The 26572-nt window shown below is 42.4% G+C and overlaps 1 protein-coding gene across 1 annotated transcript; it reads left to right on the top strand.

Annotated features, from left to right (window-relative positions):
• Positions 1–155: 155 nt before the first annotated feature.
• Positions 156–18068, top strand: LOC123994876 (grainyhead-like protein 1 homolog). The gene is made up of 15 exons (XM_046297938.1): positions 156–421; positions 1180–1372; positions 5196–5269; positions 5408–5750; positions 6292–6374; positions 6509–6665; positions 6851–6962; positions 7444–7538; positions 8101–8338; positions 11896–12020; positions 14215–14243; positions 14425–14510; positions 15969–16054; positions 16642–16706; positions 16951–18068. Exons 1-15 carry the CDS (start codon positions 402–404, stop codon positions 17063–17065), a joined length of 1821 nt encoding a protein of 606 aa, XP_046153894.1. The 5' UTR covers positions 156–401; the 3' UTR covers positions 17066–18068.
• The last annotated feature ends 8504 nt before the right edge of the window (positions 18069–26572 follow it).

Genomic DNA, 26572 nt, shown 5'->3' on the forward strand with positions numbered 1-26572 from the left:
CTGTTCATTAAGGAATGCCTGACATTTTAGGCCAAGTACAAACTGTTCCGTTTTTAACGTGATGGACATGTAATAGGTGTTACCTGTGGTTTTGGAATACTTTGTTCCAAGTCTCAGGCACTTCTCTCTACGAAACTGGTATGTATCGGTTTTTGTGAACCACCACAATCTATTTCCTAGTACGTTTTTTACCTGAAACCCGCCCATTGTCACAGGAAGCCAATAGCGTGGCCTAACGCAGGTAAAACTTCGGCTCCAGCTCACAGATCGAGAGAACCCAAATAAACTAGTTCTGGAGGACACTGTTGACATACGTTTACCTACCAGCATCTTGTGCTTTTTAAATAGTGAACGGATCGGATTTACCGTTCCAACTCGAAAGTCCAGTCCGGCAGAGCGAAATGACACAGGAGCTTGGCAAGTAAGTGGGCCTACACGGTCCAGTTGTGTTGGGTGTATGAATCTGAGCAGAATACGTCTGTTTACGGGAATTATAAAATGCTTATCGCAATTCGGTTGAACTTCCATAACCTAACTCCAAGTAGCCTAGGTAAACTATTGTGAGTTACTTGGTCACAATTGTAATATTTTTAGTATTTTTCCAGATGTATTTAAGATTGTTTAATGCTGATCCTGTAAATATTTTGAAATGGGTTTCATTTTAATATTTTTAGAATTTGGAAAACTTTCGAAAGAAATCTATTACATTAATGACAGTTGTGTAATACACTTGATTGTCTTAAGTTGAATGCACAATGTACACAAATACTGACACACTCGTCCTATTTCTGTACCCGACATCTTCTATTTAAACAAAGCGATTACATTAATTTACTACTAATGGACATTAGTGATTAGTCTGATTGCCATGACACAGACAACGAATTGAATTACCTGTCTTGCTGGTAGAGCAGGATAATAGATCTGTCAAGAGTGCTACTGCTTGAAGGTAGCACTTACAAACCTGCTGCTCACTCTATGGGACTGCTTCTGTCCGTGTAATATGTAACATTGAAGAGATTGTGGCTATTATTGGGCATAATTAGGGAGATTCTGAACTTTGAATGTTGACCTGTCCCACTGCAGAAAAATGGGGGTTCGAAACTAAAAGTTGAGACTGTCCCACTGTAGAAAGGGGGATTCTGAACTAAATGTTGGACTGTCCCACTCACTGTGCAGAAAGAGGGGTGTTCTGGTGCTCCAGAATGAGCCATCGTACAGCGGTGGTCAGCGGCAAGCATTCACGGAGGATGACGAGGCATGGAGAGCCTTCCTGGAGAACCCCCTGACAGCCGCCTCCAAGGCCATGATGAGCATCAATGGAGATGAGGACAGTGCCAACGCTCTGGGCCTCCTCTACGACTACTACAAGGTACCTACTAAACTCAGCAAAAAAAGAAACGTCCCTTTTTCAGGACCCTGTCTTTTAAAGATAATTCGTCAAATTCCAAATAACTTCACAGATCTTCATTGTAAAGTGTTTAAACACTTTCCCATGCTTGTTCAATAAACAATTAATGAACATGCACCCGTGGAACGGTTGTTAAGACACTAACAGCTTATGGTCGGTAGGCAATTAAGGTCACAGTTATGAAAACTTAGGACACAAAAGAGGTCTTTCTGCTGACTCTGAAAAACATCAAAAGAAAGATGCCCAGGGTCCCTGCTCATCTGCGTGAATGTGCTTTAAGCATGCTGCAAGGAGGCATGAGGACTATAGATGTGGCCAGGGCAATAAATTGCAATGTCCATACTGTGAGACGCCTAAGACAGAGCTACAGGTAGACAGGACGGACAGCTGATCATCCTCGCAGTGGCAGACCATGTGTAACAACACCTGCACAGGATCGGTACATCCGAACATCACGCCTGCGGGACAGGTACAGAATGGCAACAACTGCCCGAGTTACACCAGGAACGCACAATCCCTCCATCAGTGCTCAGACTGCCCATAGGCTGAGAGAGGCTGGACTGAGGGCATGTAGCTCTGATGTAAGGCAGGTCTTCACCAGACATCACCGGCAACAATGTCGCCTATGGGCACAAACCCACCGTCGCTGGACCAGACAGAACTGGTAAAAAGTGCTATTCACTGACAAGTCATGGTTTTGTCTCACCAGGGGTGATGGTCGGATTCACATTTATCGTCGAATAAATGAGCGTTACTTGTTGAAATATATATTTTTATTTTTATTTTTTATTGAACTCACACAAGAATGGTGTATAGGTATAAAAGACAAGTATACAATTCTTATCTAAACATAAAAGAGCAAACAGAAACAAGACTCAGAGTTCTGGGTACAAAACAAATGATACAAAACATGACAGCACATGCTGCCCAAAGGTAGATTAAAATAGTACAATTGAGATTGCGTTAAAGTGTACAAATTCACTGCGCTGACTGGTCCAAGTAAGAGAGGAAAGGCTGCCAGATTTGATCAAATGTTGATAATTTATTGTTCAGAATATATCTAATTCTTTCTAAGTGTACAGTGTTTGCCAATTAACTGAGGCATAATTTGGTAGAGGGCGCTTCCCTCCTTTTCCAAAACAACAATATTTTTATTTTTTTGCCGAAATGAGACTGTAAAAGATGAGTTGTTTTGGGGGGGGTTAATCCGTTTAGGGAATCAGACACTCCCAGGATTATCAGAAGCGGGTCTCGGTCTCCAGAACTTCAGAGAGGATCCTAAAAATTCCACCCCAATAACCATACAAGCTAGAGCATAGGGCAAAGCAGTGGAGTAGTGTACCCTGCGCAGCCTGACATTTATTACACATAGGGGATGAATCAGGAAATATCCTATGCAGTTTAGTTTGGAATAGTGTAATCTGTGTAATACCTTGAACTGTATGAGACGATGTCTGGAGTGAATGGAGCATGTGTGGATATTCTCCAAGCTCTCTTTCCAGTCTGCCACCGAAATGTCAGTCCCTAGTTCTTCCTCCCATTTTGCCTTAATGGCATCTGTAGAAGTTGTGCTAACAGATTGAAAAGGGTCATATAGACAAGATATCAGTTTGTCTGAGGTGGGGGCATATTTTTATGCATCCGTCAAACATGGAAGGTTTAGCATTCCAAATGTTGGGAGGTGTTTTCTAACATACCCACAATTAGAGACTATCTGAAAAAGTTACTTCTGGAAAGATTATAAATTTCCCTCAGCAACTCAAAGGAAGCAAAGGTCCCTTCTATATATAAATCCCCTATGGTACTTATCCCCAACTCTCCCCATCGCTCAAAGGTGTTATCAAGGTTAGAGGGGGCAAAGGAGGGATTCCTGGCGACAGGGAGCATGAATGATATTGGTCTAAGCTCAAAGTGGACTTTAATTTGCTTCCATATTCGGACTGTGCTATGTATAATAGGATTGTTACAATAAAGTGACATCTCCAGATTGACAGGCGACAAAATCACAGCGCCAATAGAGAAGGGATGACACTCCTCACGCTCCATACTAAGCCAGAAAAAATGTAACAGTGCGGAGGTTAGCGTCCCAATAGTCAAATATTAAATTTGGGAGAGACAATCCTCCTTCCATCTTGGATTTACAGAGTTTTGTTTTTAACCTATCCTGTGTGTTTTATAATCCCAGATGAAAGGATTGATAATTGAGTCCAGTTGTTTATGAAAGGATTTAGGCATGGGATTGAGAACTGGGATGTTCTGATATAGGTAGAGCAGTTGTGGGAGGAAGACCATTTTAATGGCATTAATTCTTCCGAGCAGAGAAATTGGGAGAGTTCTCCAAAATTGTATGTTTGCCTTGAATTTTTGCATCAGAGAGGGGAAATTCTCTTTAAATAGTGAGGAGTATTGTTTGGTAACTACAATCCTTAGGTAGGTCAATTTTTCTGAAGATAACTTAACTGGAAGATGTTCTAGCCAAGAGGTGTTTTGTAACCGTATGGGCATTAATTTGCTCTTGTTCCAATTTATTCTGTATCCCGAGAAGGTACCAAACAAATTAATCACATCAAGAATAGCTGGAATACTAGCTTGGGGTGCTGTTACATAGAGGAGGATGTCATCTGCGTATAGGGAGATCTTATTTAGAGTATCTTTAGTATTATAGCCGTGTATTGCTGCATGAGATCTGATCGCCTGAGCGAGAGGTTCAATAATTAGGGCGAAGAGCATAGGCGACAGCGCACAACCCTGCCTTGTCCCTCTGTAAAGGTTCAATCAGGGCAACAATGATTGGTTAGTGAGTATTCTCTCAGTATTCTCTATAAAAGCTAGATCCAATTTATGAACCCATCTCCAATTTAAATTAGCGTTACGCTGAGGCCTGTACTCTGGAGCGGGATCGATTTGGAGATGGAGGGTCTGTCTTGGTCTGGGGCGGTGTGTCACAGCATCATCGGACTGAGCTTGTTGTTATTGCAGGCGCAATCTCAACTCTGTGCGTTACAGGGAAGACTCCCTCATGTGGTACCCTTCCTGCAGACTCATCCTGACCCACCTTTTGTTCAGGGACACATTATTCAATTTCTGTTAGTCACATGTCTGTGGAACTTGTTCAGTTTATGTCTCAGTTATTGAATCTTATGTTCATACAAATATTTACGCATGTTAAGTTTGCTGAAAATAAATGCAAATTACAGTTCGAGGTACTTACAGTGCCTTGCGAAAGTATTCGGCCCCCTTGAACTTTGCGACCTTTTTCCACATTTCAGGCTTCAAACATAAAGATATAAAACTGATTTTTTTTGTGAAGAATCAACAACAAGTGGGACACAATCATGAAGTGGAACAACATTGGATATTTCAAACTTTTTTAACTATCACAGTGCAGGTGCATTTATACAGAGACTTGATTACACACAGGTGGATTGTGTTTATCATCATTAGTCATTTAGGTCAACATTGGATCATTCAGAGATCCTCACTGAACTTCTGGAGAGAGTTTGCTGCACTGAAAGTAAAGGGGCTGAATAATTTTGCACGCCCAATTTTTCAGTTTTTGATTTGTTAAAAAAGATTGAAATATCCAATAAATGTCGTTCCACTTCATGATTGTGTCCCACTTGTTGTTGATTCTTCACAAAAAAATACAGTTTTATATCTCTATGTTTGAAGCCTGAAATGTGGCAAAAGGTCGCAAAGTTCAAGGGGGCCAAATACTTTTGCAAGGCACTGTAAGTACCTCCACCGCCATAAATGTATCATATGTATTGTATTACTTTTCTAGGTGCCACGAGATAGGAGAACGGCTGGACAGCCCAAAACAGAAGTGCTCCTGGGCGATACTGATCCAAACAAAATGTAATGAATATCCTTAGTTATGATGTTGTTATCCAGTTATGACTTGGAATACTTACATTTTCTGTAAATCGAGACAAATTTTGTTGAAGTAAAGAAAGTTGCGCTCTGAGATGACATTTACTCTGATCATCTCCTCAGAAATGTCTTGATGCCACTCCAAGACTCTCCCCTGAGGGCCGTCCCTCGCAACACTGCGGCCAAGGGCAGCAGCCAACCCAGCCGTGGGGACAAGATCCGGGCTCTCTACCCAGCCTCAGACTCCATAGTGTGCCTCTCCACCCCTCCCTCCTACTCCATCAGCACAGGGCGGACCCTGGCCCTGCACTCCTTCCCAGTGGGCCTCCCCCCTGGTCCCCACAGTTCTCAGTCCGACGGAATGGCCTTCAGTCACCAGCTCAACCACAGCCAGTACAGCCCCAGAGCCAAGAGCCTCACCCCTGATTCCACCTACACAGAGCCCTACAAGGACAGCTCCAATGAGGTAGGTCCTCTAACTGTTACTCTAGAACCAGATTGAGCCAGGGTATCATTTTATACTGAGCAGCACAATCCCCTTGTGGTGCTGTACTGCTTACACCCAGGTTTCTTTAAAAAAAAAAAACATTTTTAATTGAACCTTTATTTAGCTAGGCAAGTCAGTTAAAGAACACGTTCTTATTTACAATGACGGCCTAGGAACAGTGGGTTAACTGCCTTGTTCAGGGGCAGAATGACAGATTTTTACCTTATCAGCTCGGGGATTCGATCCACCAATCTTTCGGTTACTGGCCCAACGCTCTAACCACCCGGCTACCTGACACCCCATTGAAATGAATGAGAGTGTCTCACGCTCTGTAAAAGTAGCATGCTTGTGAGAAACAGCCTATTCACTTGTAGTATAATATGGAATGGTCACCTATACAGATCATTATGGGTGCCACCCAAATGGCACCATATTCCCTATAGTGCACTATAAAGCCAAGTGAATAGGGTGCCATTTGGGTCGTATCCTATGTCTATGGTGCTAATGTTGTGACCCACAGGTCTTCCCTCCCTCGGAGGAGCTCCAGCAACGTATGACCTCCATCCCTCCCGGTGGATACCCTTACTACAGCTTGACAGCAAGGTAACATACACAGTCAAACATGGGATCGCGACTGGGAGACACATTGAGAGACACATTCATGTTAAAGGCAGAATAAATGAACTGAACATCATACATCAAGGATGTATGATGACAAAGAATATTCTCTCTCTCAGTCAACACTTTGAGTACATGCTGGAGGCTCCCCAGTCTATCCGGCCCAAGAGCGGCAGTGGCCAGATGAGTTACCTGAACAAGGGCCAGTTCTACCCCATCACCCTAAGAGAGCTAGGGGGCCCCACGGTCCTACCCCACCTCAATGGAGCATTCCGAGTATGAGCTTCTCTATTGTATCTCTTCTGTTTCTATTCGTATTGCTCTTTCTGTCTCTCCTCCCTCCCTCCCTCTGTGTCTTTCTCTCCCTTCTCTTTCATCTCTCATCTATTTCTATTCTACAAGTTTCTAGTCTCTAGGTTTGGGGAATGTTTTGGGAATGACTTACTGATGGAATATTTCAGAGTGTGGTGATGCTGGTGTTTGGAGAGGAAAAGTTCACAGATGACCAGCTCAAACACTGGAGATACTGGCACAGCAGACAGCACACAGCCAAGCAGCGCTGCATTGATATTGGTAAGGGGTTACACACACGCATTCATACACACACTGCAATCATACGCACACACAACCGCATGCATGCACACACACACTCTCACTCACACTAGGGCTGCACAATTAATTGAATTCACATCAAAATCGCAGTATTGACATGTGCAATATTCATATCGCAAGAAATCCATATCGCATGCAATATTTTGAAATGCATCTCAGCCGTGTGCAATGTCTGTTTTTATCATTTGCTATGTTTTTTTTCTGCTCTGGCCGCTTTCTGCACACATCAAGCCACACCCTCTGTCACTCAAGCAGCGCAGTCCCTCTTCCTCGCTGTTAAATTCATTATACGTCTGCATGCTGTTGTGTTAGGTCAAATGCAGTCAATCGATTGTTCCAAACAAACTTTACACACACACACACACAACCAAAACAGTCACTAAACATTATTGTTTGTGTGTAAACCATCTTGTTGTATCTCTTCCCTGTTTGTTCATCCCAGCTGACTACAAAGAGAGCTTCAATACGATTGCCAGTATTGAGGAGATTGCCTACAATGCCATCTCTTTCACATGGGACACTAAGGACGAGCCACGGGTAAAAGAGGCCAATATTTTGGGCTCCGGGGTACAGATCTAGGATCAACTCGCCCTCCCCCAATCTTAACCTGAACCAATAGTGTAAAAAATGCAAGATCAGCGTCTAGACTCTAGAGATTCTAGTCTAGAGGCAACTTCACTCTACACCAGAATTTGAAGCAAAATGTATGTCTTTGTCAGAAAAATAAAGTAGTTACAAACAATCTCCAGCTGGGGGAGACATACACAAGTAAATCAATCATACACAACACTTTGAAACAACCCAGGACTACAGTTTCTAGAGACTACAATTCTCTACCTTGGTTTTCTACAAGCATGAAAGAAATGTCATACTCAATGGAATTAAACCCATACATGTGCATCAGAACTGTTCATTTACATGTAAAACATTCTGTCTACTCCTACTCTAACAGTGTATGTTTTCATGTCATTATTGGTGTGTTTATTTAATGTTGTATGTGAGCCTCATGCCATAGACTTTTCTGTCCAATGTAAATTGGATGAACAATAAAGTGTTTAAGAATTTGAATCCTTATATACCTTGATCTTTGCCCCATCAGGTGTTTGTGTCAGTGAACTGTCTGAGTACAGACTTCTCCCCTCAAAAGGGAGTGCGGGGCCTTCCTCTCAACCTCCAGATTGACACCTACAGCTGTGGTGGCCATGGTGACAAGCTAGTGCACAGAGCCTACTGCCAGATCAAGGTGTTCTGTGACAAAGGTGCCGAGAGGAAGATCCGAGACGAGGAGAGGAAGCAGACTCAAAGGAAGGGAAGGGGACAGGAGACAACTGCAGCCTGTGAGTACAGTACACCTGATACAATCAATCAGTCAGTCTTTAAGTCACACACACACCCATACATATATACTACCGTTCAAAAGTTTGGGGCCACTTAGAAATGTTCTTGTTTTTGAAAGAAAAGCACATTTGGTGTTAGCTAATCCAAGTTTATAATTTTAAAGGGCTAATGGATCATTAGAAAACCCTTTCGCAATTATGTTACCACAGCTGAAAAATGTTGTTCTGATTAAAGAAGCAATAAAACTGCCCTTCTTTAGACTAGTTGAGTATCTGGAGCGTCAGCATTTGGTGGTTCGATTACAGGCTCAAAATGGCCAGAAACAAAGAACATTCTTCTGAAACTCGTCAGTCTATTCAGTGCGAGAAATTGCCAAGAAACTGAAGATTTCGTACAACGCTGTGTACTACTCCCTTCACAGAACAGTGCAAACTGGCACTAACCAGAATAGAAAGAGGAGTGGAAGGCCCCGGTGCACAACTGAGCAAGAGGACAAGTACATTAGAATGTCTAGTTTGAGAAACAGACACCTTACAAGTCCTCAACTGGCAGCTTCATGAAATTGTACCGCAAAACACCAGTCTCAACATCAACAGTGAAGACGCGACTCCGGGATGCTGGCCTTCTATGCAGAGTCACAAAGAAAAAGCCATATCTCAGACTGGCCAATAAAAAGAAAAGATTAAGATGGGCAAAAGGACACTGGACAGAGGAATGCCTAGAAGGCCAGCATCCCCGAGTCGCCTCTTTACTGTTGACGTTGAGGCTGGTGTTTTGCGGGTACTATTTAATGAAGCTGCCCGTTGAGGACTTGTTCAGTGAAGGGAGTAGTTTCCATGACCAAGCAGCCACACACAAGCCTAAGATCACCATGCGCAATGCCAAGTGTCGGCTGGAGTGGTGTAAAGCTCGCCGCATTTGGACTCTGGAGCAGTGGAAACACGTTCTCTGGAGTGATGAATCACACTTCACCATTTGGCAGTTCGATGGATGAATCTGTTCAATTCAACTTACACTCAAACAAATTTTCTGCATTTCCATATATTTCTGCATTTCCTGAACTCATTTGAGATCATTTCCACACTGCCATGTAGGGTTTCACAATATGGGCAAACAATCTAGGCCTTATTTTTAACCAAATGTTGCAATTGCGATTTGACTTGTGATTTAGAGCAAAACACTTGGGTGAGCTGTTGGATTCATGGAAATGTAATTATTATTCAAATTCTAAAGTTAGAATATTTTAGTAAGGACTTTAATTACAGTTTTACATGACGACAAATGAAAATGCCAGGGAGGAGTTATTGTGACGGTAGGAACCAAAGTGTTGACCAGTGTTTCCTAGGGGACCCTATAATCTTTGGCTTCATTTAATGTTGCACAAAAAATATGCAGATGTACCATCACTGCTCGGACGCAGTACATTTATCAGCTAGCTTGCGATTAGCATTAGCGGCTAACAAGCTAGTGGATTTTTATATATATATATATATATAAATTGTTTTTAGTAACTACTATCTTGTCTCAACGCTACAACTCCCGTACGGGCTCGGGAGAGACGAAGGTTGAAAGTCATGCGTCCTCCGATACACAGCCCAACCAAGCCGCACGGCGCGCATCCAACCCGGAAGCCAGCCGCACCAATGTGTCGGAGGAAACACCGTGCACCTGGCACTGCGCCCGGCCCGAGTCGCTGGTGCTCGATGAGACAAGGATATCCCTACCGGCCAACCCCTCATATTGTTTCATGTGCTGCATTGATCATATATGTCTCTTGAGTGACAGGGGGCGGGGCTAGGTCTGTGTGGAAAGTGGCATGGACATAGAGAGTGGAGATGGATGACTCAAGTAGCAAATAAACTATATATATGGACATTACACACAGCATATCACATTTAACAAATATTCAAATGCTGTTATAGAAGGTAAAGTAAAAACCAAACCGGTCCATGCATCAATACCGGTATATCGTAAAATACGGTATACCACCCAGCTCTACCTGCTCGGATGCATAGTGCCAAATGTAAAGTTTGGTGGAGGAGGAGTAATGGTCTGGGGCTGTTTTTCATGGTTCGGGCTAGACCCCTTAGTGCCAGTGAAGGGAATCTTAACGCTACAGCATATAAGGACATTCTAGACGATTCTGAGCTTCCAACTTTGTTTGGGGAAAGCCCTTTCCTGTTTCAGCATGACAATGCCCAGTGTACAAAGCAAGGTCCATACAGAAATGGTTTGTCAAGATCAGTGTGAAAGAACTTGACTGGCCCGCACAGCGCCCTGACCTCAACCCCATCGAGCACCTTTGGGATGAATTGGAATGCTGACAGCGAGTTAGGTGTAATCGCCCAACCTCACTAATGCTCTTGTTGCTGAATGGAAGCAAGTCCCTGCAGCAATGTTCCAACATCTAGTGGAATGTCTTCCTAGAAGAGTAGAGGCTGTTATAGCAGCTGTAGAGGCTGTTATAGGACCAAATCCATATTAATGCCCATGATTTTGGAATGAGATGTTCGACGAGCAGGTTTCCACATACTTTTGGTCATGTAGTGTGTGTATATATATATAATTTAATCTCTCGATTACAGACACCATAAACATCAATGGTACCGTAGATTTGTCACGATACATGTGAGATAACGAGCAGCATTAAGAATGAACCACATCGACAATCTCACTGCCGAAATGTTTAGCCAGCTAGCTATGGGCTGGCAGTATGGGATTATGGAAAGTGGATTAAATTGTTTCTTTGTCATCTTTCTAGATAGTTATCTAGCTGTGGCCATCTGGCTAGTATCATCAAGGGCTTTCTAAAAAATAGCAACATTAGCTCAGCTAGCTAGCATTGGCATCTACACCATAAACTAAGCAACACACGCGGACATGCATTGCCAAACAAGGCTACTGCCACCTTTTGGTTTGGATTATTTTAACAAGGCTTTGTAGCTGATGACTTAAACGTATTTTCTGTGTGAACACAAAAGAGATTGACTGCCTACACTGTTCAGAGGTGTAATTACTCTCGGCTGTGTGTCCCTGCTCTTAGTTCCGGTGCTTTGGACAAATCACAATTTCGCAGGTGTGCTTTGGATGGGTTGGGGACATTTGGCTCATAGACTTGCCCGCAACTTGCAAAGAGAGAGGGTGTAGCTCTTCAGTCCGTTTCCGATCCTCATTCTATCTCTTCTCAAAACATGAACCCAGAACGTAATCGAACATCTGACCAATTACGCAAGACTTTAGTTCTGGGTTAACCGAGATTAATATATAGTGCTTATAATGAATACATTTTTCTTTGTGTGATTCACAAAATCCTGTCCTCAACTAACCCCTAAAAAGCAAGCCAGGGAAACAGCATGTCAAGGGTAAAGAAACTCCGTTTCTAGAATTGACATACAATAGTAGACCTGCCTCAATGAAATAAAAAACACCTTGAAGAAAAGGAAACGCACATGTTCTTTGCAACAGTCCCATTGGCCCCTTATTTTGGTGAGCGAGACTACCGTCCCATCCTGCAACCATGTTAACCTCTCTACCTCCCCCTGCTGTCCTATCGCAGGTGTGGAAGACCCTCTGAAGCTGAAGCATGTGGACATAACATCGTTCAAAGCCATGAGTGATATGAACTCCCAGCCGGTCCTCTTCATCCCTGAGGTTTACTTCCCCAGCACCCAGCGCCACCATGTAAGTCCTACATTACATGTAAAGTTAAAATATTAAAGCATTAAACCGCTCTCTTTAAAGTATCCATTGTCTAGAAATGGTATCTAAATCCAAATTGGTTTTCTAGAAAGGCACTTAGAGAGGCCCATCCTGTGTTTAAGAGTGGGCTTTTATGCATCTTAAAACCTTACAGTGGATCCCTGTTTAAAGCATCCTCCTTTTTAAATGAAGTCATACAGAGTTGGCTACAATTTCAATTTCATCCTCCAGAAAAGGCACATCTGATATTACAGCAAATAATATGGCTAAACTCCAATATACTGATAGAGAAGAAAAACACATTTGGGCAGGGAGGGGATTTACTAAAAGGATATCATATTTATGAAGGACATTGTAAACAAAAATGGTAAAATTATGTCACACAAGCAACTAATAACAGTGTACCGAGGAGTGTGCTCAATATCAAATTATAACCAACTCATCACGACTCCATCACAAAATTGGAAGAGACAATTACTTAAACAAGAAAGTAAATAATTAGTCTGTCTGCCTCCCATTAAAAATCATAAATGGCTTAAAATGATTAGTATAAATAAAAAATGTATCAGTTCCGCTTAGAATCAAAAGGTTTGACAGCGATACTGTATACATTTCATGTCCGTTGGAACAGGTCTTTGATGTCCCAATACCTTGGCATAGGGTCTGACATATAAAACAACAATTGACACATCAATCCGCTTGTTTCAACTATTATATAAAATACTTGCTACAAAAAGAATGCTCAACATATGGGGCATTGAACAGTCAGCCTTGTACAGACTCTACCACAAGGAAACATATGTTCTTGTACTGTCTTTGGTGGCTCGCTTTTGGAGTCAGGTCCAGGAATGGTTGTTATGTCATAATATCAGGGTTCTGGTGGACCTGCAAACTGTAACGTTAGGGGACCTGAAAACCAGAATCAGTCAACGGGAAATATCAAAGTATTTATTTTTAGGGCAATATAGTAAGTAGAAATGTTATAAACAGGGAGGTTCAGGACCCTCGTTAGACATCATAGTACAATGGAGGGATGTATTGCTAAAGGAAATAGCTAAATGGCATTATACTAGGAAAGATTGATTGATCTGTGGACATCGGAGGGTCGGTGTGGGTGAAAAATCCAGCAATTGAAGAAAGAGGAGATATTTATAATTATTTAACTACAGGTACCGTTAGATGTGAGCGAAATAACTGTAAGTAGCAGTAGAAGTATGGTTGTCCGTTAGTTTACTCCAAGTAGGGTAGGGTGGGGGGATAAGTAAAGGGAAAATCATGCAAACAATTATTATTTTTTTAACCAGGCAAGTCAGTTAAGAACAAATTCTTATTTTCAATGACAGCCTGGGAACAGTGGGTTAACTGCCTGTTCAGGGGCAAAACGACAGATTTGTACCTCGTCAGCTCAGGGGTTTGAACTTGGTCCAACGCTCTAACCACTAGGCTACCCTGCCGCCCCAAATTACTAGAACCTACAATCTATCTGAAGTATTAAAGCTGATCTACCCCACCCCCAATAAAATAATCTTACATTACCCATGTTTAGGGTTTCAAAATTCAAGTAACTTTCCCAAAGTTCCTGGACTTTTTAGAAATACCAGTTGGAGGATTCCTGGAATCGAGGCAATACGCAGGGAGGCAATACGCAGGGAGGCAATACGCAGGGAGGCAATACGCAGGGAGGCAATACGCTGGGAGGCAATACGCAGGGAGGCAATACGCAGGGAGGCAATACGCTGGGAGGCAATACGCTGGGAGGCAATACGCTGGGAGGCAATACGCTGGGAGGCAATACGCTGGGAGGCAATACGTTAGTAAAGTTGTTAGTAAAGTATGTCTAAGTGTTGGAGTGTGCCATTGGCTATCCAGAAATAAGAAAAACAAGAAAATGGTGCTGTTTGGTTTGCTTAATATAAAGAATTGTAAATTATTAATATTTTTACTTTTCATACTTAAGTACATTTTAGCAATTACATTTACTTTTGATACTTGAGTACATTTAAAACCAAATACTTTTAGACTTACTCAAGTAGTATTCTACTGGGTGACTCACTTTTACTTGAGTCATTTTCTATTAAAGGTATTTTTACGTTTATTCAAGTATGACAGTTGGGTGCTTTTTCTCAGTATAGATACGGATATCGGGTATCTAATCTTGCTCTTTATCCTTTATCAGACATGCATATCAGATGACGGTGAGGATGGGTGAGTACAGTTCTTCTTTTAGACAAGACTTGTAATATCAGGTAACATGTATAGATGCTATAAATGTTTTTTTTATTATAATAATAATAGGAAATGCTGCATACCCATAATAAGTGATTAACTGCATTTTCCGTACTCATCCATACTCACAAGTCATACATGTATTGTTTGTTTTTTGCAGCTTGGGGCAGAAGAGACTGCTCCACTATGATGAGGAATTTGACTCTGCCACTCACAAGAGAGCCAGGAGGGAGGAGCCAGAAAAGGGTACATCAAACAGACAGACAGACAGACAGACAGACAGACAGACAGACAGACAGACAGACAGACAGACAGACAGACAGACAGACAGACAGACAGACAGACAGACAGACAGACAGACAGACAGACAGACAGACAGACAGACAGACAGACAGACAGACAGACAGACAGACAGACAGACAGACAGAAAAGGAGACCGTTTAGAGACAGTAAAGAGAAGGCATAACCCGGAGAGAGAGAGAATTATAGAACGCGGGAGCAAATAGAGAGAATGAGTGAGGGAAAGAGATTAAAAAAATAGCGTGAGGGAGAAATGCTTTCTGTGCAGCCCACTGTAGTTGTGTTTGTTGCTCTGGCTGCTGTTGTTCAGACTGCTCCCACCTAGTTCAGCTTACTGAATTCATGTAAACACAGGCCACGTGGCTTCCAAAGCCCCCCTGAATGCACAAAACACAACACACACAAACATACTCAACTGGTTTTCCAAGTGGAACGTGATCATTTTCCTGACATGTAGTCAGTCCAAAGGGGATTGCTTTTTTTCCCCACTCACGTGTGGCGGGGGAAAGGTTCTGAGAATGATTAGGGGCTGTTTACTGTTTGGTGTGGTCTCTGTCAGACTAGTCTATTGCTGACCAGGCTCATAGCCAATTCCCAAGACGCCAGCAAGAAAGGAGCAGTCTCCGACTAAAGTATGAAGCGAAAGACAGAGCTTGTCTCCACCCCCCTCCAGATGTCGCCCATCTTCAACATTATCCCCAGTGTATTTATACCTGTGTTCTCTGTTTGTCTGTTGCCAGTTTGTTTTGTTTGTCAAGCATACCAGCAGTTTTCCGTTGCTCCTGTCTTTTTCTAGTTCCAGTTTTCTAGTTTTCCCGGTTTTGACAATTCTGCCTGCCTGCCCTGACCATGAACCTGCCTGCCGTTTTGTACCTTGTCACATCAACCTGGATTACTGACCTCTGCCTGCAATTATGGTCCAGCCTGCTCTCAGTGTAACAAAGGGGTGTCCAAAATGGCCCCCTATCCTGGGCTATGGTCAAAAGTAGTGCACTATATAGGGAATAGGGTGCCAATTCACTATCTTTATGGGGGGTGAGAGTGGAAGTTTTTTTCAGAATACACACCACAACCATGGAAATATCACCCAACAGGATATTAGGGCAATGCTGTAGTAGTTGCTAAGATCTTACCTCAGTGACTTGACTGGGAGAGAAACCCACACAGTATTTTAATGTTTGAAACTGTCTCACACCCATGTCGAAAAACATACTTTGTGTGTATTCCTACCTCCATTTGCTTATGGCAACTCTCCCTCACACTGGGGGTTGGTGTGGTAGTATCTGACTGGGTTGGTATGGAATTTGAATGTACCTCTCCCTCACACTGAGGGGGTTGGTGTGGTAGGCAGTCTTTTAGTGTGGTATCTGACTTTTGGTTTCGTCTCTCTCTGTGTTCCTCTAGTGCTGCTCTACGTCCGTAAGGAGACAGAGGAGGTGTTTGATGCTCTAATGCTGAGGACGCCCACTCTGGCAGGACTACTGGAGGCTGTGAGCAGATGTTGTTGGGTTCCATAGAACCTTTGTTTTTGCAGAAGTATTTTCAGAACTCCTCGGTTTTCGTAGATGAGTCTAAAATGAGTCTATTTAGCTCAGAACGTCTTCTTTGACATGACTGTATTTATCCCAGGGATATCATTTCTCAACCGGCAAGGTTCAAAAATAGCTGGAGTCTGACTTTGTCTGATAAGTGTTGTATGTTTTGAGTGTGTGCCATATAAGTGACCTTGATTTTTTTCCCCGTGGATTTAAATACATAGTAAACAGACATAGCTATTTGTGTGAAGTGTGCCACCCTGGATGCGTCCTAAATTACACGCTATTCCCTTTATAGTGAACTACTTTTGACCAGGGTCCAAAGGGTTCTGGTCAAAAGTAGTGCACTGTATAGTATATACGGTGCTATTTGGGATGCAAACCACGGTGTCACAGTCAGATAGGTTTGTTTCCTGTTTGTGTCTGTCAGGAAGAAGTCACTCATCAGAGAAGGCACACAGGCAGTGGAATGTATTGTATTGTCTGACTGTTCACGCCCAGTTCTCATAGGGGGTTTCCCATGTTTTTCATCACATCTCTAGGTATCTGATAAATATGAGCTGCCGCTTGGAAAAATGGGGAAAGTCTACAAGAGGTGCAAAAAAGGGTAAGACCGGTGTCACCGCTCATGATCTAGGTCACAGGGAATAATGTGTGTCCCAAATGGCACTCTATTCCCTATATAGTGCACTACTTTTGACCAGGGCCATAAGGCTCTGGTCAGAAGTAGTGCACTACATAGGGAATATGGTGCCATTTGGGACGGGTGGAAGGTAAATAATCTAGAACATGTTAATAGAGTAAACTCCACTTTGAAAATAAGTAAATCACTTCTACTCTCTTGACTGTAGGATCCTAGTTCATATGGACGACAACATCATCAAGCATTACTCCAACGAGGATGCCTTCCATATCCGCATGGAGGAGGTGGGGGGAAAGGTCCTGCTGACACTAACCGAGATCTGAGCTCTGAGCATGGACAGGGGGGTGTACATTAGGGCCAGCAACGTTTCAAAATGTTTCACAATGGAAAACGAAAATAACAATTTCTTATTGGACCAGTACAGGTTATTGGACCTCCCTGTTTTATAAATGTTCTTCTGTTTGGTGCCTCCAAGGTCAGGTCCTTGGAGGAGGGACACATGTTGAGCTCCAAGGGCGTGAGTAGGGACCCAGAACAGTAAGATTAGTCACCTGTTTACACAACTGTAACATACTTCTACAAGTAAAACTAGATATTTTCATGACTTCTGCCTTTCTGCTGCACCAGTGACTACAAGGCCATTTTCTGGTTGCGCAACATTGCTACCTCGTTCGCTGGCAAGATTCTTGTTGCATTGTCACTTAAAATATGACTGATTGATTCACTGTCTCCATGTTAAAAGTTGAAATTATTTTTGAGGAACATTTGGAAACAATATTGTGTAACAGCCAATTATATTTCCCTTGCTTAAATTTAGACATTTTGTACTACTACTTCACAGTATATGTCGCTGTGAATGAATTATTTTCCAGACGAGATGGCAGAGTGTTGTTTAGAATGTCAGTGTTCATATAAGTTCATATTATGTATTATTTTCAAAGATATGCAGTGGTCAGTTTTAAGAAATGTACTTGTAAAAGATGATGTGGTGACCGGTTAGGGCTATTTCTGTCTGAGTATGTACTTTTATATGTTTTATTTGTATGTTTACATCATGAAAAAGTAATATATGAATTCAATAATATATGTATTTATATTTACATTTTGTGCCAAGTGTGGTGTGTGTATCTGAATCTAGATATATAGGTGTCAGCTCCATATGTGATGACACAATGTGAATATTTCTTGGCAACAGGAAATGGGGGTGGGCGTCAGGAAGTGCGCGTTAGTGTTTCAAAACCTTGTCTGTCATGCGAGAACTGGTTTGAAATCAGTCCTGTTAGCAGATGCTTACCTACAGTGGTTATTAAATTTGTTAAAGTCGTTCTTCAGACTAAGTATTTCTTTGCACATTGTGTTTTTGTGAGGGAACTTAACTCAACTGCATCAACGAGGCATGAAGCAGAGATGTGTGCAGATTTGGTGCTTAGGCTCTGGTCAAAAGTAGTGCACTATATTGGGAATATGGTACCATTTGGGATGCAAGTTGAGTTTCATATAAATAGAACCACAATAGGAAAGTGTGTTTTATTGCCCTTTAAATTGAGTTAGAAAAATAATATAGAGTCTGAGAACCATCTTTCTCACAGCTCTTTTAGTCCTATCCTGAACATCATGCAGTCAGGCTGTCCCATGCTACTTGTTTCAAAAACACCTAGGCCCGTACACATTAAGTTGTACACTTTTGCCACAATGGTTGTGATACAACAGAGAGATATTCGGAACCAAAAGAATTACAAAAGTGCTGTAGAGACCCATCGGAATGCTAAATGACTTAAATGTAAATGTAAATGTAATTGCAACCATACTATACAGGCGGATCTCGATCCGGGAACAGTGTCAATATGGACCACGGGTCCTGACTTTATTTTTGTTGTATTATTTATTTTGGGGAAATCAGTCTTGCTTTTTAACTTACTGATGTTGCAATAGTAGAAGGCACACGGTGCCTTGAAAATTGGTAGTGCATGGGCAGTTTTCCTCTTATGTCATTCACTGACTGTCTGACCTTAGAGAGCTTTTACGAACTTGTCAGCAGAGACGGGCAGTATTTCAATTACTTCTGAGTATTCTGTCATTTGTATTACACTGGGTTGAACTACAGTCCAATGTATTTTGTAACCAGATACTTCTGAGAGTTGTAATTTGTATTTTCAATACCATTTGTTGTTTTTTTGACCCCTCTCACTGCATTGGTATCAGAAGCATGATGGCACTATGGTGTGATTAGAGCAACTTGTAAAATAATGAAATATAATTTTACATGTAACAATTGGACAATTGCCATTCAATGGGGCACCTTAAATTACATTTTGGGGAAAAAAAGCCAACTCGGCTCCTTCATTCATTGAATCAGATGGCTCATTCATCACAAAGCCCAATGATATTGCAAACTACTTGAATTACTTTTTCATTGGCAGATAAGAAAACTTAGGGATGACATGCTAGCAACAAACGTTAACACTACACATTCAAGTATATCGGACCAAATTATGAAAGACAAGAATTGTACTTTTGAATTCCATAAAGTCAGTGTGGAAGAGGTGAAATAATTATTGTTGTCTATCAACAATGACAAGCCACCAGGGTCTGACAATCTGGATGGACAATTACTGAGGATAATAGCAGACGAAATTGCCTCTCCTATTTGCCACATCTTTAATTTAAGCCTACTAGAAAGAGTGTGCCCTCAGGCCTGGAGGGAAGCTAAAGTCATTCCACTACCCAAGAATAGTAAAGCCCCCTTTACTGGCTCAAATAGCCGACTAATCAGCCTGTTACCAACCCTTAGTAAACTTCTGGAAAAAATTGTGCTTGACCAGATACAATGCTATGTCACAAAATGAAAACAGAATTTCAGCATGCTTATAGGGAAGGACACCTCAACAAGTGCAACACTTACACAAATGACTGATGATTGGCTGAGAGACATTGATCATACAATGATTTTGGGGGCTGTCTTCTTAGACTTCAGTGCAGCTTTTGACATTATCGATCAGTCTGCTGCTGGAAAAGCGTATGTGTTATGACTTTACACACCCCTTGCTATAATGTGGTTAAAGAGTTACTTCTAACGGAACACAGAGGGTGTTCTTTAATGGAAGCCTATCAAATATAATCCAGTTAGAATCAATCATTCCCAGGGTAGCTGTTTAAGCCCCTTGCTTTTTTCAATTTTTACTAACAACATGCCACTGACTTTGAGTAAAGCCAGAATGTCTATGTATGAAGATGACTCAACACTACACGTCAGCTGCTCATTAAACCCTAAATCTGAACTAAATCTTATAATAAATCATGTGGAAATAGAGCAAGTTGAGATGAGTAACCCTAGATTGTAAACTGTCATGGTTAAAACATAATGATGCAGTAGTAGCTAAGATGGGGAGAAGTCTGTCTATCAACAAGGCAGGTCCTACAGACCCTAGTTTTGTCGCACCTTGACTACTGTTCAGTCGTGTGGTCAGATGCCAAAATAAGGGATTTAGGAAAATTGCAATTGGCTCAGACCAAGGCAGCACGGCTGGCCCTTGGATGTACACAGAGAGCTAATATTAATAATATGCATGTCAATCTCTCCTGGCTGAAAGTGGAGGAGAGAATGACTTCATCTTAATATTATGTATGAGAGGTATTGATAATAATAATAATAATATATGCCATTTAGCAGACGCTTTTATCCAAAGCGACTTACAGTCATGTGTGCATACATTCTATGTATGGGTGGTCCCGGGGATCGAACCCACTACCCTGGCGTTACAAGCGCCATGCTCTACCAACTGAGCTACACAGTGTTGAATGCACCGAGCTGTCTGTCTAAACTACTGGCACACCCATGCATACCCCACAAGACATGCCACAAGAGGTCCCTTCACAGTCCAGAACAGACTATGGGAGGCACACAGTACTACATAGAGCCATGACTACATGGAACTCTATTCCACATCAAGTAACTCATGCCAGCAGTAAAACTAGATTTAGAAAAACGATTTTAAAAAACACCTTATGGAACAGCGGGGATTGTGAAGCAAAACAAACATTGGCACAGACACACACACGCATACACAGACACACACACACACACACACACGCACACGCACACGCACACACACACGCACACGCACACACACACACACACACACAGACACACACACACACACACACACACACACACACACACACACACACACACACACACACACACACACATGGATTTAGTACTGTAGATATATGGTAGTGGTAGAGTAGGGGCCTGAGGGCACACAGTGTGTTGTGAAATCTGTGAATGTATTGTAGTTTTTAAAATTGTATAAACTGCCTTAATTTTACTGGACCCCAGGAAGAATAGCTTTTGTTTTGGCAGCAGCAAATTGGGAACCATAATAAATACAAATACAAATGCTGAGTATTATTCTAGTGAGCTCCACCCAACATAATGCCAATAATAATACCCAGTGTGCTTTGCAGTTCATTTTGATATGTTCATTTTCATTTATACATTTACATTTTTGTCATTTAGCAGACACTCTTATCCAGAGTGACTTACAGTCAGTGCATTCAACTAAGGTAGATAAACAACAACATATCACAGTTATAGCAAGTAAAATGTTTCTGTAACTGTTACTGAGAAGGTTGACATGGCAAAATGTGTAGAATTGTAGGAAAATAGCTTTAATAAAACAGCAACATTTTATCTCCACCCCATGCCAAAATATGTAGAATTGCAGGAAAGACTTAAAACTGTAAAACTTTCTCTCCACCAACAAGAGGGGTGTTAACAGTTTGGGCTTACCTGCGTTGCAAGGTGGTGGTTTGTTACTACGCCAATAAATAAGAATATCTACCAGGACCTTCTCAAGTAGTAGTACACCTGAGTACACCTGGTTTATTGTATCACAAAAATATCAGTTGTATAAGTCACAGCCATTGTGTGAAGTACATTGTACAGCTAGCCATATGATGAGCCTGAGTACCAGGATGTACTGTAGGCAGGGTTGGGTAGGTTACTTTCTAAATGTTAGTTACTAGTTACCTGTCCAAAATGTTAACTTTTGGATTACCCAAACTCAGTTATGTAATCTGGTTACATTCTGTTACTTTTAGATTACTTTCCCCTTAAGAGGCATTAGAAGAAGACAAAAGTGTATGTTACCAATTGAACGACATCTATTGCAGGATAAATCAATGTTAAAGTTTACATAGCTGGCCATATATGGATGTTCAATGTTACTTTATGGGTTGGTTATGTAGACTTCTTCTAACCCATCGCTTTCTACGATATATAATAATACGATTAAATTATATCTTTACATTAAAAACCAAAGTCTATCAGAATTCCAGTCATTCCAATAAATGTTATACCCCTTGATCTTCAAGAATAGGACTTGAAACTATGGAAGTAGAGATTAGCCAAATTGTTTAACCTGAGCATGACCCCATAACTAGGGACTTTTACTCTGTTGTTTATGATTTTGTTGTGTGGGAGATTGTTATAATACTGTTTATGCATCGAATAGCTTTGATGAGTACTTCCTCATCTGTGTCTATGGGACTGAGTTGGGCCTCTGGAGCTTGAGCTGACAATTGATTAATGACTTGGTGATTTAAAAAAAACTACAGCTGTGATTCCATATATAAGATGTGTGACCCGAGATAGAGATAGCCTGGAAGAGTAGAACAATCGCTTATTGTCTCTAATCATCCTGGTATCTGGGAATCTAAGCCGGGGTGGGATTAAAACAAGACCAGGAGCAGATGACCACAGGATGAACCCAGGATGGCTTGTGGTGTCCCCCGATATGCATGGGAGGGAGGGAACCAGCCATGACTAAGCATTTCTTTATCTACTATATAAGAACTCTGCATTGTCTGTAAAAGTTAAGCTCTCGGCAACACACTTGCCCGAGTGTGTGATCGACCAGCTTCATTATTGCAATAATTAATCAATATTAAATCAAGATAAATATTTGAAGAAATTACAAAGTCTCTCTCTGTATAAATGAATTTCCATGACAGTTGTCATGGAGGACTGATTGGGCTCATTGATTCGAGTTGGCATGCTTTGAGCTCTACTGAAAAGTGCTATTTACATGTGAAAAATGAATGCCATATGCTACATTTGCATTAGGCCTATTGTTGACCTTTTTGTTGGTGACACTTTGATATCTTGATAATGTGCAGCTGTTTAAAAAGGGCAAATCCACAGATAACCAAACGGTTGCCCCGCCTGTTTTGGTAAAAAAATAAGCTGAGGGATGGGCCTGGAGAAATGGAACCACTCTCAGATTAATAGACAGAGCTATGGATGCAAGGACTGACCATCCATTATATAACAATTCATGTTTTAACCATGTAATGAGGCTATACAGTATGTTTACATTTCCAATGTTTACAAACATTGGAGTAAAACAAACTTATATTTTGGGTTCTCATGGAGTGTGACAGTTAAACTAAACTCATGAGGCATTTATAAGTTATATTCTTCAATAATGAATGGATATATATATACAGTACCAGCCAAAAGTATGGACACACCCACTCATTTAAGGATTTCTCTTTATTTTTACTATCTTGTACATTGTAGAATAATAGTGAAGACATCAAAACTATGACATAACACATATGGAATCATGTAGTAACCAAAAAAGTGTTAAACAAATCTAAATATATTTTATAATTCAGATTCTTCAAAGTGGCCACCCTTTACCTTGATGACAGCTTTGCACACTCTTGGCATTATCTCAACCAGCTTCACCTGGAATGTTCCACTAAGCGCAATCAGACCAAAGGACAGATGTTCACCGGTCTAATGTCCATTGCTCGTGTTTCTTGATAAGTTCATTAGAGTTAACTGCACCTCAGATTGCAGCCCAAATAAATGCTTCACAGAGTTCAAGTAACAGACACATCTCAACATCAACTGTTCACAAGAGACTGCGTGAATCAGGCCTTCATGGTTGAAGAAACACAAAGACACCAATAATAAGAAGAGACTTGCGGAAATATGTCCTTTGGTTGAAATTTGAGATTTTTGTTCCAACCTCTGTGTCTTTGTGAGACGCAGAGTAGGTGAACGGATGATCTCTGCATGTGTAGTTCCCACCATGAAGAATGGAGGAGGAGGTGTGATGGTGTGGGGGTGCTTTGCTGGGGACACTGTCAGTGATTTATTTAGAATTCAAGGCACACTTAACCAGCATGGCTACCACAGCATGCTGCAACGATATGGCATCCCATCTGGTTGGCGCTTAGTGGGACTATCATTTGTTTATCAACAGGACAATGACCCAACACACCTCCAGGCTGTATAAGGGCTATTTGACCAAGAAGGAGAATGATGGAGTGTTGCATCAGATGACCTGGCCTCCACGATCACCTGACCTCAACCAAATTTAGATGGTTTGGGATGAGTTGGAGCACAGAGTGATGGAAAAGCAGCCAACAAGTGCCCTTCAAGATTGTTGGAAAAGCATTCCAGGTGAAGCTGGTTGAAAGAATGCCAAGAGTGTGCAAAGCTGTCATCAAGGCAAAAGATCTTCATTGTAAAGGGTTTAAACACTGTTTCCCATGCTTGTTCAATGAACCACAAACAATTAATGAACATGCACCTGTGGAACTCTCGTTAAGACACTAACAGCATACAGACGGTATGCAATTAAGGTCACAGTTATGAAAACTTAAGACACTAAAGAGGCCATTCTACTGACTCTGAAAAACACCAAAAGAAAGATGCCCAGGGTCCCTGCTCATCTATGTGAATGTGTCTTAGGCATGCTGCAAGGAGGCATAAGGACTGCAGATGTGACCAGGGCAATAAATTGCAATATCCGTACTGTGAGATGCCTAAGACAGCGCTACAGGGAGACAGCATGGACAGCTGATCGTCCTCGCAGTGGCAGACCACGTGTAACAACACCTGCACAGGATCGGTACATCCGAACATCACACCTGCAGGACAGGTATAGGATGGCAACAACAACTGCCCGAGTTACACCAGGAACGCACAATCCCTCCATCAGACTCAGACTGCCCACAATAGGCTGAGAGAGGCTGGACTGAGGGCTTGTAGGTCTGTTGTTAGGCAGCGCAAACTGTCTCTAACCAGAATAGAAAGAGGAGTGGGAGGCCCTGGTGCACAACTGAGACAAAGGACATTAGAATGTCTAGTTTGAGAAACAGACGCCTCACAAGTCCTCAACTGGCAGCTTCATTAAATAGTACCCGCAAAACACCAGTCTCAACGTAAACAATGAAGAAGCAACTCCGGGATGCTGACTGTAGGACTCCTGACTGTAGGCCTAGGGATGCTGACTGTAGGCTTAGGGATGTTGACTGTAGGACTCCTGACTGTAGGTCTAGGGATGCTGACTGTAGGCTTAGGGATGTTGACTGTAGGACTCCTGATTGTAGGTCTAGGGATGCTTACTGTAGGCTTAGGGATGTTGACTGTAGGACTCCTGACTGTAGGTCTAGGGATGCTGACTGTAGGCTTAGGGATGCTGACTGTAAGACTCCTGACTGTAGGCCTAGGGATGCTGACTGTAGGCCTAGGGATGCTGACTGTAGGTCTAGGGATGCTGACTGTAGGTCTAGGGATGCTGACTGTAAGACTCCTGACTGTAGGTCTAGGGATGCTGACTGTAAGACTCCTGACTGTAGGTCTAGGGATGCTGACTGTAAGACTCCTGACTGTAGGTCTAGGGATGCTGACAGAAGGCCAGGGGTGCTGACTGTAGGTCTAGGGATGCTGACTGTAGGCTTAGGGATGCTGACTGTAGGACTCCTGACTGTAGGCCTAGGGATGCTGACTGTAGGCCTATGGATGATGACTGTAGCCCTAGGGATGCTGACTGTAGGCCTAGGGATGCTGACTGTAGGCCTAGGGATGCTAACTGTAGGCCTAGGGATGCTGACTGTAGGCCTAGGGATGCTGACTGTAGGCCTAGGGATGCTAACTGTAGGCCTAGGGATGCTGACTGTTGGCCTAGGGATGCTGACTGTAGGCCTAGGGATGCTGACTTTAGGCCTAGGGATGCTGACTGTAGGACTCCTGACTGTAGGCCTAGGGATGCTAACTGTAGGCCTAGGGATGCTAACTGTAGGCCTAGGGATGCTGACTGTAGGTCTAGGGATGCTAACTGTAGGCCTAGGGATGCTGACTGTAGGCCTAGGGTTGCTGACTGTAGGCCTAGGGATGCTAACTGTAGGCCTAGGGATGCTGACTGTAGGCCTAGGGATGCTGACTGTAGGCCTAGGGATGCTGACTGTAGGACTCCTGTCTGTAGGCCTCGGGATGCTGACTGTAGGCCTAGGGATGCTGACTGTAGGACTCCTGACTGTAGGCCTAGGGATGCTGACTGTAGGCCTAGAGATGCTGACTGTAGGCCTATGGATGCTGACTGTAGGCCTAGGGATGCTGACTGTAGCCCTAGGGATGCTGAATGTCTAGTTTGAGAAACAGACGCCTCACAAGTCCTCAACTGGCAGCTTCATTAAATAGTACCCGCAAAACACCAGTCTCAACGTAAACAGTGAAGAGTTAACACCGGGATGCTGACTGTAGGACTCCTGACTGTAGGTCTAGGGATGCTGACTGTAGGCTTAGGGATGCTGAATGTAAGACTCCTGACTGTAGGCCTAGGGATGCTGACTGTAGGCCTAGGGATGCTGACTGTAGGTCTAGGGATGCTGACTGTAGGTCTAGGGATGCTGACTGTAAGACTCCTGACTGTAGGTCTAGGGATGCTGACTGTAAGACTCCTGACTGTAGGTCTAGGGATGCTGACTGTAAGACCCCTGACTGTAGGTCTAGGGATGCTGACTGTAGGACT

This window comes from Oncorhynchus gorbuscha, linkage group LG14, assembly GCF_021184085.1.
Source record: "Oncorhynchus gorbuscha isolate QuinsamMale2020 ecotype Even-year linkage group LG14, OgorEven_v1.0, whole genome shotgun sequence".
Classification (NCBI taxonomy): domain Eukaryota; kingdom Metazoa; phylum Chordata; class Actinopteri; order Salmoniformes; family Salmonidae; genus Oncorhynchus; species Oncorhynchus gorbuscha.

Bases quoted from the DNA above. Each gene is read 5' to 3' on its own strand.
- LOC123994876 (XM_046297938.1), top strand. From the start codon at position 402: ATGACACAGGAGCTTGGCAA. The intron at 422-1,179 runs GTAAGTGGGCCT...CTCACTGTGCAG, and splicing joins ATGACACAGGAGCTTGGCAA to AAAGAGGGGTGTTCTGGTGC. The intron at 16,707-16,950 runs GTAAGACCGGTG...TCTTGACTGTAG, and splicing joins TACAAGAGGTGCAAAAAAGG to GATCCTAGTTCATATGGACG.